At 42.9% G+C, this 14,512-nt stretch overlaps 1 protein-coding gene across 1 annotated transcript in view; it reads left to right on the plus strand.

Annotated features, from left to right (window-relative positions):
• The window catches only part of LOC126355634 (uncharacterized), a 459,686-nt gene that overhangs the window by 262,338 nt on the left and 182,836 nt on the right, over positions 1 to 14,512 (plus strand). The window contains exon 9 of the mRNA XM_050006000.1: positions 10,590 to 10,764. Within this exon, the coding sequence (XP_049861957.1) occupies positions 10,590 to 10,764 (175 nt within the window). The remainder of the gene's footprint in view (positions 1 to 10,589; positions 10,765 to 14,512) is intronic.

A 14,512-nucleotide genomic window follows, 5' to 3' on the forward strand; every position in this document is an offset into this window, starting at 1 on the left:
AAAAAATATGGCTAAAATAATATGTAAACCAGGCAAGGCATTGATAGTTGGCAGTTCCAAACAAAAAGAACACGAAGTGTAATTACTGTGTAACTTGCATGTTAAATTACACTTGACACCTAAAACAAAACTGATGACCCTCAATTTAAGAGTCGCAGTATTATCTCTACATCTACATAATGTTTGTGTCATGTATCAAAGTATGTGAAGATGCTGACACTATTCATGTCACTTACAAGTGAAGATGCGTTTGGCATATATAATGGGACTATAAATTCGCAGATTATGTGCCACAATGCTAATACTATGGCAGTGCAAAACACATATGGTTAAAATAATACGCTGAATAGGCAAGGCTGTAATAGCTGACAGTTCCTCTTAGGCCTACTTGAGGCTATCTTACAGGTGATACAGAAACAAACATTCATATCGTGAGCAAGCACCATTTTAAGAGAAAGGAAGGTAACGTATCATGTTCTACACTAGAAAAATTTAATTAACGTTACTGATTGGCTCATACAATTTTTGATTACTTTTGGTCTGAGGTAGCATTCTGCAGCTACCTTTTGAGGAAGGCTCCATCACTTACCAATCAGAACCATGGCGTCAAGGCTCTGTCAAAAAGTTTGTTGATTACATCTTCTTTATTTCCATAATCAACTATTAAATAAAGCCACGCTCGACAGAATGTTCATCCATCGCCATCACATTTAACGATATTTCACCACAACAACGCACACTAAAAATGATGTGTTTTGGAGGGATCTTTAGTGCAATGTGTCACTCAGACGTCATATTTTCGTAATACGCCAATATCATTATGAAAGGCACCAAATACGGTATATTAGTTTCGTAAACCCTTGGATGAAGTGGTGCCTGCTTAGTTTACTTCTGCTAAAGACAGTGATGAAGAATGTTCTACAGGAAGGAAACTGTGATCTCTGATCATGGACGAAAATTCTACCTATGCACTAGAATATTACAGCACCTAAAATTTCGGGTATTATGTACCAAAATAAGAAAATATTTCACATGTAACATCACAAAATACACGTGGCTTGCTTACTGGCGCTACTGTTGTAACTGACAGGTTAGGGTACACTTAGCATCAACACTAGTTCATCTTTGTACCACACGAGGTGCAGGGTGCAACTGGCCCTCAGACTAAACAGAATGTTACTACCACACCAGTATTATTGCCTATATTTTTGTTCTGCAAAGGTACAAAACACAGATGATTTGCTCATTGGTACTATTGATCTAATTCATAGGTTAAAGTACACTTGTTGATGACTGACTTATGCTGTTGCCCAATGGAAACTACACTCCTGGAAATGGAAAAAAGAACACATTGACACCGGTGTGTCCGACCCACCATACTTGCTCCGGACACTGCGAGAGGGCTGTACAAGCAATGATCACACGCACGGCACAGCGGACACACCAGGAACCGCGGTGTTGGCCGTCGAATGGCGCTAGCTGCGCAGCATTTGTGCACCGCCGCCGTCAGTGTCAGCCAGTTTGCCGTGGCATACGGAGCTCCATCGCAGTCTTTAACACTGGTAGCGTGCCGCGACAGCGTGGACGTGAACCGTATGTGCAGTTGACGGACTTTGAGCGAGGACGTATAGTGGGCATGCGGGAGGCCGGGTGGACGTACCGCCGAATTGCTCAACACGTGGGGCGTGAGGTCTCCACAGTACATCGATGTTGTCGCCAGTGGTCGGCGGAAGGTGCACGTGCCCGTCGACCTGGGACCGGACCGCAGCGACGCACGGATGCACGCCAAGACCGTAGGATCCTACGCAGTGCCGTAGGGGACCGCACCGCCACTTCCCAGCAAATTAGGGACACTGTTGCTCCTGGGGTATCGGCGAGGACCATTCGCAACCGTCTCCATGAAGCTGGGCTACGGTCCCGCACACCGTTAGGCCGTCTTCCGCTCACGCCCCAACATCGTGCAGCCCGCCTCCAGTGGTATCGCGACAGGCGTGAATGGAGGGACGAATGGAGACGTGTCGTCTTCAGCGATGAGAGTCGCTTCTGCCTTGGTGCCAGTGATGGTCGTATGCGTGTTTGGCGCCGTGCAGGTGAGCGCCACAATCAGGACTGCATACGACCGAGGCACACAGGGCCAACACCCGGCATCATGGTGTGGGGAGCGATCTCCTACACTGGCCGTACACCTCTGGTGATCGTCGAGGGGACACTGAATAGTGCACGGTACATCCAAACCGTCATCGAACCCATCGTTCTACCATTCCTAGACCGGCAAGGGAACTTGCTGTTCCAACAGGACAATGCACGTCCGCATGTATCCCGTGCCACCCAACGTGACTAGAAGGTGTAAGTCAACTACCCTGGCCAGCAAGATCTCCGGATCTGTCCCCCATTGAGCATGTTTGGGACTGGATGAAGCGTCGTCTCACGCGGTCTGCAGCTCCAGCACGAACGCTGGTCCAACTGAAGCGCCAGGTGGAAATGGCATGGCAAGCCATTCCACAGGACTACATCCAGCATCTCTACGATCGTCTCCATGGGAGAATAGCAGCCTGCATTGCTGCGAAAGGTGGATATACACTGTACTAGTGCCGACATTGTGCATGGTCTGTTGCCTGTGTCTATGTGCCTGTGGTTCTGTCAGTGTGATCATGTGATGTATCTGACCCCAGGAATGTGTCAATAAAGTTTCCCCTTCCTGGGACAATGAATTCACGGTGTTCTTATTTCAATTTCCAGGAGTGTACATGACACTTTGATGAAAAAAAAAAGACACTGGACAGTAGATTTGTCAACATTACTTAATACATTTTCGTGTATGTAGGAAGTGAAGGTTGCTATGCTTTCAACCACCCATTCTTCCATCATAGTAGTTGATTATGCCAAGTACACCAGTTCATATTTTCACATTTCTATCTCTTTTGTTACCAGTTTTCTTTTGAATATGCTAACACAAACAACTGTAATTCAAGGAGTAACTTTTGTAAAACAAGGAAGGAAGATTAGCATTTAATGTCCTTTGACATCGAGGTCGTTAGAGATGGAGCACAAGCTCAGAATAAGTAAAGAATGAGTAAGGGAACTGGCTGCTCCATGTCAAAGGAACCATCCTGCGATTTGTCCAAAGTGATTTAAGTAAATCCAAACCTACACCCCCCCTCCTCCCCTAATGCAAGCCTGGCTTGCTAGTCACTGCACCATGTAGCTTGGTTTTCTGTAAAAGGGAATTGTTGAAGTTGTTCAACACATATGGTTAAAATAAAACGCTGAATAGGCAAGGCCGTAATAGCTGACAGTTCCTCTTAGGCCTATTTGAGTCTTTGTTACTGGTGGTACAAAAACAAACATTTATAACGTGTCCAGGCACCATTTTAGGAGGAAAGAAGGTAACCTTCTATGTTCTACACCAGAAAATTCCAGCACAATCTTGCATTAAGTCTGAACCTGTAAGGTAGTAGTTGTCTGCTCAAAGTTACTGCAACATCCCAAAAAGTTCATCCTACAGTAATCTGACACATGTGTTGCCTGTATCCCTTGTATATGAGAGACAGGACCCGTACAGGTTTGAACACATCAACGTGTCTTGAATTGTTGGAGATTTTGGCTGTGTATGTGGATGAACACACTATGTCGTAACCATACCTTCTCCCTTACGTAATCATGTCGTGACTACTGGTTATACATCTTACATTTAGAATAAGTTGCAATTCGTCTGAGAGCTTGCTTAATAAGCATATGTACACATCTTAGCACTGTCTCCCTGACATTACACATAAGTGACTGTATCCCAACAGTCGCCCTTCCTCGTCAGCCACTGGCAGATCATCACAAACACACACACACACACTGCGATCTGAACGCCTATTTGTTTGTTAGGAACAGTCAGCTGTCAATAATACCTTGCTGTGTAGTTCATTTTTAGCCTCATGTGACTAGAACAATAATATATACAACTTAGAGTGGATATAGCATCGTGGCACTTAGCTGGAGCATTTATAGTTATATTTTAGGAATAAAGACTATATTAAACTGTAAGTTAGATCATTAGCTCCATGTGTATTTTGTGCTATTCTACAACAGTAATACAAACAATTGAGGTGTGGGAATAACATTGTGACACTTAATATGAGGGTCTATTATGCTTTGAACCAAATGGGGTGCAAAATTCGAACTATAGTCTTTGCTAAATGGAGAACAGAGAACAAGAGGGTCAACACTTGAACACAAACTGACGGGATGTTACGTTTTAATGGCTGGTTAAATACTGGACTGTAATTAGGGGAGCAAAGGATGTGTATTTTTTCTTAGAAGCTCTTTGACTGGCTTATTTCCAAGAAAGTGGTGTGCCCTAAGAAAGAGTTGAAAAATGTTTTTGGACGGTTAAGCACTAGCCTACGGATTGGGACAGATAAGATGTGTATGAATGCTGGCTTTCTCTGACTGGCCTGTATCCAATAACGTGGTGTGGCTTCAAAATTAATTGAAAAATGAGATTGGATAGTAAAATGAGGTTGTGATATATGTGATATATATATATGTGTGTGTGTTGCCTTTGAAACTCTTTTATTGGGTATTTCATAAAATGGGGCGTGGCTTAGTGTATGAAACAGGGGTGACGACCGCGTCCTGCTGCCACTGACGCAGCTCAGCCTCTACATGTAGGCAACCTGTGATGGTCCTCTCAGGTGCTAGTCTTGTGGATTCTATCAAGAATGCCAACTGACAGAGAAGGTAATAATTTTACCCTATCGCAGTCTACGCCCTACAACATTTTACTTAATATACATGACCCCATAAAATTTTGCTTAATTTAGAATTATATATATATATATATATATATATATATATATATATATATATATATATATATATATATATATATATGTATATATAAACGAGTGTAAAAGAAATTGTCACAAGGTAATAATGGAAATTAATGAATACTTTGTTACTGATTCTGTAAGTAATATTTTATCTGATGAGTGAATCTAAATGTGAGTACTGAAATGTGTCTACCTCTTGCTTCAACACGCAGTTAAAAAAAAAACTGGTAATTCATTTTGCACAATGTTTTCGTTTATAATGTTTCCAAAATTAACTCACTGTAGCTGTCTTCAGTGAAGCTGTTATCTATCTGACATTGAAACGTTTGTCTGAATCTCAACTTATCTAAGCACATTAGGAGCAATCTGAAATACTCACACATTGATACCTTCTGTGTTAAATATGTGTGAAGCGGTTGTCGTCAGAAGAAAGTAGAGTACAGGCAATCACATGTTAATTCGACTTTTATTGTGTAGAAAATTGATGTAAGAAGTGATCAATCTGTTACCGATTTTTGTTTATAGAAGTATGTGAATCCTGTGGATGCCTTGGGAAGATGGAGGGAATATTTTGAAGATCTGCTCAATGTACGTGAAAATACGATCAGTAATGTTTCAGATTTCGTGGCAGAATGGGATAAGAATGATGATGGAAATAGCATCACATTTGAGGAAGTGGAGGAAATGGTCAATAGATTGCAGTGCAACAAAGCAGCTGGGGTGGATGAAATTAAGTCAGAACTCATCAAATACAGTGGAATGGCAGGTCTTAAATGGCTACACAGGATAATTGAAATGGCCTGGGAGTCGGGACAGGTTCCATTAGACTGGACAAAAGCAGTAATCACACCAATCTTTAAACATGGAAACAGAAAAGATTGTAACAACTACACAGGTATCTCTTTAATCAGCGTGGTGGGTAAAATCTTCTCAGGTATTGTTGAAAGGAAAGTGCGAGTATTAGTTGAGGACCAATTGGATGAAAATAAGTGTGGGTTTAGGCCTCTTGGAGGTTGTCAGGACCAGATCTTTAGCTTACAGCAAATAATGGAGAAGTGTTATGAGTGGAACAGGGAATTGTATCTATGCTTTATAGATCTAGAAAAGGCATATGACCGGGATCCTAGGAGGAAGTTATTGTCTGTTCTACGAGATTATGGAATAGGAGGCAAACTTTTGCAAGCAATTAAAGATCTTTACATGTATAGTCAGGCAGCAGTTAGAGTTGACGTTAAATTGAGTTCATGGTTCAGAGTAGTTTCAGGGGTAAGACAAGGCTGCAACCTGTCTCCACTGTTGTTCATATTATTTATGGATCATATGTTGAAAACAAAGGACTGGTGGGGTGAGATTAAGATATGTGAACACAAAATAAGCAGTCTTGCATATGCGGATGACTTAGTTGCGATGGCAGATTCGATTGAAAGTTTGCAAAGTAATATTTCAGAGCTAGGTCAGAAATGTAAGAACTACGGTATGAAGATTAGCATCTCCAAAACGAAAGTAATGTCAGTGGAAAAGAAATATAAACGGACTGAGTGCCAAATAGGAGGAACAAAGTTAGAACAGGTGGACGGTTTCAAGTACTTAGGATGCATATTCTCACAGGATGGCAACATAGTGAAAGAACTGGAAGCGAAGTGTAGCAGAGCTAATGCAGTGAGCGCTCAGCTACGATCTATTCTCTTCTGCAAGGAGGAAGTCAGTACCAAGACTATGTTATCTGTGCACCGTTCAATCTTTCGACCAACTTTGTTGTATGGGAGCGAAAGCTGGGTGGATTCAGGTTATTTTATCAACAAGGTTGAGGTTACGGATATGAAAGTAGCTAGGATGATTGCAGGTACTAGTAGATGGGAACAATGGCAGGAGGGTGTCCACAGTGAGGAAATCAAAGAAAAACTGGGAATGAACTCTATAGATGTAGCAGCCAGGGCGAACAGGCTTCGATGGTGGGGTCATGTTACATGCATGGGAGAGCAAGGTTACCCAAGAGACTCATGGGTTCAGCAGTAGAGGGTAGAAGGAGTCGGGGCAGACCAAGGAGAAGGTACCTGGATTCGGTTAAGAATTTAACATCAGAAGAGGCACCAATGTTAGCACTGAATAGGGGATCATGGAGGAATTTTATAAGGGGGCTATGCTCCAGACTGAACGCTGAAAGGCATAATCAGTCTTAAATGATGATGATGAAGTATGTGACCGCATGAGAGCTGTTTTGTAAATGTCATCTTAGTGATACTATGTATAGCCCTGTATGAAGATATGAATCGTGGGTTGGTACAGAACATTAAGTCGTATCAGAAAACCAGACATCTTGAAGTCTTAGAAGCGTTAAAGAGAAGTGAGGGATGACTATCTGGCCTGTGTCCTTTAACCTTTTATAGCATGAGAAGTGACGATGGCAACACATTATCCTTTGGTATATACCAGTACCATTTGGCAACCTAGTATGCAGAGAAATCACAGTAGGGCATCTGGTGGTACACTGTCTTGTACACAGCGAAAGTCCCTTTTTATCACGTAGAACCTTACCTCATTTGTTTTTTGGGCACAGTGCACAGTTTTTATCTACTGCTTCATGTAGTTTACATAAGCATGCACACTCCATCGATGGAGTGAAGTGAAAGCTGTGATACCACGAAACAAAATGTTTTACGGTTGCCGACTCTCTTGTCGGCTTCATCTCACTGCAGGGCAGAACATTTCACTGGCACAGCATTTGCTACAACAACTGTTGCGTGTGTTTTCATACTGATCAACCAACGAATCAGCTGCTTTCCTCTACTATCAACATTTTGCGTCCTTTCACAGTAGATCAGACACTATATGATTCGTGTGTGTTGACACAAATATTGATGTACTATGAGATCTGCTCTGCTTCTTGTGTGATCCTTTACCACAACAGTTCACTGGGCATCAATGTGTCTCTTACTTGTCTTCTGATTCGCAATGACACGAAATGCTCCCCGTAATGTCACCTTCTTTTTTTGGCTTATCTTACCAGTTTAATGTGTTGTTTAATTGATAGTGTCTTCTTACTCAACAAAATATCATTATAAGACACAGTAGACTATGTTAACTGAATGTTATCCTGTTGATTTTTATGCTATGTTTGAGTCCTGCTTTTCTGTTCTTGCTTTTACTAAAAAGTCCTCTCAGTTCTTAGTCATTTCCCCTTTTGTCCATCTCATTCATCAACATTTCATGGAGAATAGCAGATTCTCCCTTCATGACCTATTTTATATGGGGTAATTCACGAAGATATGCAAATATTTCAATATGTTATTCTACAAGTAAAACTAAAGAAAAAAGTTCATACAAGCACAGGTCGGCAACTGTTTAATTGCAGAGTTACGGCTTACAAAAGATTTTGCCTGAAATTGACCAACTTCGCTAATATAAACCCATCGCAAAACTGTACGAGGTTAAAGTAAAGCACGATTTCTATTTATTTTGTTGTAATTGGTCTCACGAATCCAGTAAAACATGTCCCAGACGTGTATCTGCAGTAGTTTTCCAGAACTTCCAGAGAAGCGAAGATTATTTATGGCAAATGTGATGGTAATGCTATGTCTGCAACTAAAGAATATCACCTACATTATCCAGCTCGGAGGATTCCGAATGCACGAACCATTAGTGGAGTATTTCGAATGTTATGGCAGACAGGTTCTCTACCTAGCATTCATAATCACGATGTCCTGGAAAACTGCTGCAGATAGGCGTCTAGGATATGTTTTATTAGATTCACCAAATCGATAAAAGCAAAATAAATGGAAATTGTGCTGTACTTTATCCTTGTAGTTTTGCGATGGTCTCATATTAGCGAAATTGCTTAATTTCAGGAAAAATCTTTTATTAGTTGTAACTGGGTAACCAAACATTTGCGGACTTATGTTTATATGAAATTTTTTCTTTACTTTTACTTGTAGAATAACATATTAAAATATTTGCATATCTTCGTGAGTCACCCTTTGTCCAAGGTGAACTGCAAATCATCTGTGAAGAAAACTTGGTTTGTATCCGTTAATGACAGCTGTTGGCTGAAATTATAGGGAGCAGAACCTGTGAACTTGAAATACTACCGAACTTTGCACAGTTACTCAACAGCAGAAGGTAAAATTAAACGAACTGGACACATGTCTATACATTCGATTTGCGACAGTCTGCCTAGAAATTTCCAAAGTCTGTGCTATTTCCTTTAAGTTTTCCAAGTCACTGTTTTTCGTATTGTTTCCATAATTTAGAGACTTGAACTCCTTTTGTGAGAAAATGTCATTTTATTTTAAACGAAATATGCTCCTCTTAGAGGATTTATGGCTCTTAGTTTCACTTATGCTTGGTCCTACCATGAAAGCAAATGTGCTGATTTTATTCTATGCTGGCATACTCAAGTTAAAAGAGAAGGAAACCGATAAGCCAGTGAAACCTGTTTGTGTCCTGTGAGGTTGGTCGGCTAGCAAGTCAAAGCATCTGTCGTGTCTCTTAACATTTTGCGTCACCCCACAGAAATTTTTCTGGGTTGATGATGGGGTTTGGGGGGTAAGACTCTATAATTGCCATTTTTTATAGAAATTAGTTGGTCAGTTCCGAGACATGTCGTGCTACAGGAGCTAAATTTTATAAATGACATAGTAATTTATTGTACCACTGAGAATTGATGATTACCTGCTCAATATTTGTTATAGGCAGATTCCCCGTAAGCTTAAGACTGTTAACTGGGCTTGAATGCTGACTGATGTACTACTGAGGTGCCAAACAGGGCTTTACTGAGGGGTTGCCGAGGTTGTCTATCGCCAAGGACAGAGATACAGAGGTGACACACAACTGACTGGTAAAAAAAAGCGAGAAATAAAGATAGTTTAGGCATTAACTGGGAGAGATATGTAAACTGTACAACCATTAAAACCATTAATGTTACTATCTTCTGCCTACGAGAAATGCATTTCTCTCACATTACCACTGCACTCTAGTTTGTCCATGTAGAATGATGAAGAAACGAACCGTCCATCGGTAACATAACGTTTGGTTAACACATTTGCTACTTACAATGTTGGTCATGTTCAACATTGGAGTTCTTGATATTTCGCTATTGTATTTTAGCATCTGAAAGGTCAGCGAGCGGGTGTTGAAGCAAATATGCTCATCACCGAAGGCTTCCTATTTTTGCCGATTTCTATCAGCTAACGAGTGATGGCAGTATTTGGGGAGCAAGCAAAATCTTTTGTTTATTTTACGCTATATTGCCACCATTGTACAGTAGATGTCTTAAACAATAAGTTATTTTTTTTTCTTTTCTCGAAATTTGCAGTTTATTTACAATGATACTTCTAAATTTTGTGTGCAATATTTTTAACCACATTGTTCATTTAAAGAATATTTTACAATAATTCCCCATTTCTATCTAAACTAATTACAAACATATGAAATTTGGTCAAACTACGTAGTAAAATACAAGAAATGTAGTGTTACAGGAGGGAGCTGCGATGATTCTGCCAGAGCTGCAGAACTGCCTGGTCATGGTTCCTATGCTAACAGTTTGTGATCCCATGGCAATGATAACTTCACCACGGAGTGTGACTTCACCTGACAGGCACATCGATAAATGTACGAATCGCACCCAACCTGCAGGCAGCCCTCCAAGTGCTGTGCTGCTACCTGCACGGTTCTCCTACTTAGTGTTATCTGTGTGACGCCTCCCTGCAGTACAGACACATTTGGTGGGGGAAGTGTGTGCTGGCCTCATTGGCTCGCCGCCTGCTGCAGGTGGGAGGAGCGCGTGGAGGCGGTGCTGGCGCGCGGCTGGTGCTGGGTGCAGCGCTCCCTGGGTCCGCCGCCGCCCCGGCGCCGCCACGCCGCCGACCACTACTCGGCGCGCCAGCTGGACTACATCGCGCTGCTGCTCAGGCACCTGCTGCGGGCCCACCAGCTGCTCGTACACGTGAGTCCCACCCGGCTCCACCACTACACAGCCACCCGCACACAGCCCAGCTGGCCTGCTGACTCGCTCGCCCACACGATAGTCGACTTGTCATGCTACACTACTGGCCATTAAAATTACTACACCACGAAGATGACGTGCTACAGACGCGAAATTTAACCGACAGGAAGAAGATGCTGTGATATGAAAATGATTAGCTTTTCAGAGCATTCACACAAGGTTGGCGCCGGTGCCGACACCTACAACGTGCTGACATGAGGAAAGTTTCCAAACGATTTCTCCTACACAAACAGCAGCTGACCGGTGTTGCCTGGTGACACGTTGTGATGCCTCCTGTAAGGAGGAGAAATGCGTACCATCACGTTTCCGACTTTGATAAATGTCGCATTGTAGCCTACCGCGATTGCGGTTTATCATATCGTGACATTGCTAATCGCGTTCGTCGAGATCCAATGACTATTAGCAGAATATGGAATCGGTGGGTTCAGGAGGGTAATACGGAACGCCATACTGGATCCCAACGGCCTCGTATCACTAGCAGTCGAGATGACAGGCATCTTATCCGCATGGCTGTAACGGATCGTGCAGCCACGTCTAGATCCCTGTGGCAACAGATCGGGACGTTTGCAAGACAACAATCATCTGCACGAACAGTTCGACGACGTCAGCTCGGAGACCGTGACTGCGGTTACCCTCGACGCTGCGTCACAGACAGGGGCGCATGGCGATGGTGTACTCGGCAACGAACCTGGGTGCACGAATGGCAAAAAGTCGTTCTTTCGGATGAATCCAGGTTGTGTTTACTGCATCACGATGGTCGCATTCGTCTTTGGCGACATCACGGTGAACGCACATTGGAAGCGTGTATTTATCATCTCCATACTGGCGTATCACCTGGCGTGATGGTATGGGGTGCTATTGGTTACACGTCTCCGTCACCTCTTGTTGGCATTGACGGCACTTTGAACAGATGAAGTTACGTTTCAGATGTGTTACGACCCGTGGCTCTACTCTTCATTCGATCCGCGCAAAACCCTACATTTCAGCAGGATAATGCACGACCGCGTGTTGCAGGTCCTGTACGGGCCTTTCTGGATACAGAAAATGTTCAACTGATGGCCTGGCCAGCACATTCTCCAGATCTCTGACCAATTGAAAACGTCTGGTCAATAGTGGCCGAGCAAGTGGCTCGTCACAATACGCCAATCACTACTCTTGATGAACTGTGGTATCGTGTTGAAGCTGCATGGGCAGCCGTACCTGTACACGCCATGCAATGTCTGTTTGACTCAATGCCCAGGCGTATAACGCCCGTTATTGCCGCCAGAGGAGGTTGTTCTGAGTTCTGATTTCTCAGGATCTATGCAGCTAAATTGCGTGAAAATGTGATCACATGTCAGTTCTAGTATAATATATTTGTCTAATGAATACCCGTTAATCATCTGCATTTTTTCTTGGTGTAACAATTTTAATGGCCAGTAGTGTATATGTGGATACCGGCGACTGCGTGGCGGATCCTACCTGCGCGCAGTGGTGGAGTGTGGACTGACAGGTAGTAGTTGGGGCTAGCAGGTAGAGGTTCACCAGCCGGGACTAGCAGGTAGAGGTTCACTAGTCGAACTGACGCACCCAGATCGCGTAGCCCGCTGCGATCCTGTCGCCCACGCACAGGCGGACGGGACAGGGAATATCCACTCGGTGAACGAGTCAGCTGACTGGTCCGCCTTTATTTGGAGGCCTTCAGACGACTTCCTGCAAGGGCACTGGTAGGTATACTGTGTCCAACCACTCCTTGAGCACTGACTGTGCTCCAGCTGATGCCACACCAGCATCTGCATATATAAACCAGTAACCATTTTACGAAGCTCGATCAATAAGTAAAGTCCCACATTTTTTTTCTCAGTACATATTTATTATTTAGTGTCAGAATTTGGTGACAGTATACATCAACATGTCTTGTCCTATTTTTCTACGTAGCCTCGTAGCTGTACGCCGATGTTGTGGAGGAGCATGTTTTCCATGCTAGTAAAAGCTCTTATCCTTTAGCAGTTGCCATGTTTTCACTGGATGACTGACACTCTCGTTATATTCAAAGTGCAGCCCAAAGTGATGGAAGTATGAGAGTGCCTGGTCTGGACTGTAGGGTGGATGAAGCAGTAACGTCCAACCCTATGTGTTCGTGGGCTCTCAGACTAGTGTGTGGTGTGTGTTCGTCGCTACAGCACAGCCAATCGTTCAGAACCCCCCGTCAGACCAAGTCCCGAAGCGCGCATCTCCAACGGAGGCTATGAGGGTACATCTGCATATCTGCATATAAAATTGCATTTACATCTACATCTACACTTGCATCTTGCAGCCCATTTGAGTTCCCGATGCCTCTACATAACACTTACGTGTTGTTCGAACCTACCGGTAGCAAACCTAGCAACCCACCTCTAAACTGCTTCAGTGTCTGCCTTCAATCCGACCTGGTACGGACCCCAAATACTCGAGCAGTACTCAAGAATAGGTCGCACCAGCATCCTATATGCTGTCTCCTCTACAAGTGAACCACAATTTCCAAGAATTCTCCCAATAAACCAAAGCCTACCATTTCCCTTTTCTAACACAATCATTCAAAGATCGTTCCATTTCATATCGCTTTACAACGTTACCCCAAATATTTAAACGACTTGAGTATGTGGGACAAGACACTAGTAATGCTGTAAACGAACATTACGGACTTATTCTTCCTACTCATCCGCATTAACTTACATTTTTCCACATTTAGAGCTAGCTGCCATCCATCACACCAACTAGTAATTTTGTCTAATTTGTCTTGTATCTTCCTTCAGTCACTCAACTTCGACACCTTACCATACACGACAGCACCATTAGTAAAAAACTGCAGATTGGAGCCCACCCTGTCTGCCATACCATTTATGTATGTAGAAAACAACAGCGATCATATCACACTCCCCTGTGGAACTCCTGACGATACCCTTGTATCTGATGAACACTCGCTGTGGAGGACGGTATACTGGTTTCTGTTCACTAAGAAGTCTTAGAGCCACTCACATATCTGTGAACTTATTCCATATGCTCGTACCTTCTTTAACAGCCTGCAATAAAGTAACATGTCAAATGCTATCCTGAAATCTAGAAATACGGCATCTGCCTATTGCCCTTCATCCATAGTTCACAGTATATCGTGTGAGAAAAGGGCAAGATGAGTTTCGCACTAATGATGCTTTCTTGAACCATGCTGGTTCGTGGACTTAAGCTTCTTAGTCTCAAGAAAATGTACTATATTCGATGTGAGAAAATGTTCAAGGATTCCGCAGCCAACAGAAGTTAGTGATATTGGTCTGTAGTTTTGCGTCCATCTTTGTTATCTTTTCTATATACAGGACTCAGCTGCGCTCTCTTCCAGTCGCTTGGGACTTTGTGCTGTCCGGGAGTTTCAAAATAAAGCCATGGTAGGTAAGGAGACAATTCCGAATTACGATTCCATCCGGACCTGGTGATTTACTTGCCTACAAACCTTTCAGTAGTTTCTCTACACCAGGGATGCTTGTTACTATGTCGTCCATACGGGAGTCTTCCGATGGTCAAATGACGGTATTTTTGTACGATTTTCCTGTGTGAACGATTTCTTGAAAGTGAGATTTAAAACCTAGTTCAGTACCACGATCTAAAAGTACACCATCTTTATTAAATACTTCCCATTTACTGTTCACTTCATCTACTTCAGAGTTGTGGGCAATTA

The sequence above is a fragment of the Schistocerca gregaria genome, chromosome 3, assembly GCF_023897955.1.
Source record: "Schistocerca gregaria isolate iqSchGreg1 chromosome 3, iqSchGreg1.2, whole genome shotgun sequence".
Classification (NCBI taxonomy): domain Eukaryota; kingdom Metazoa; phylum Arthropoda; class Insecta; order Orthoptera; family Acrididae; genus Schistocerca; species Schistocerca gregaria.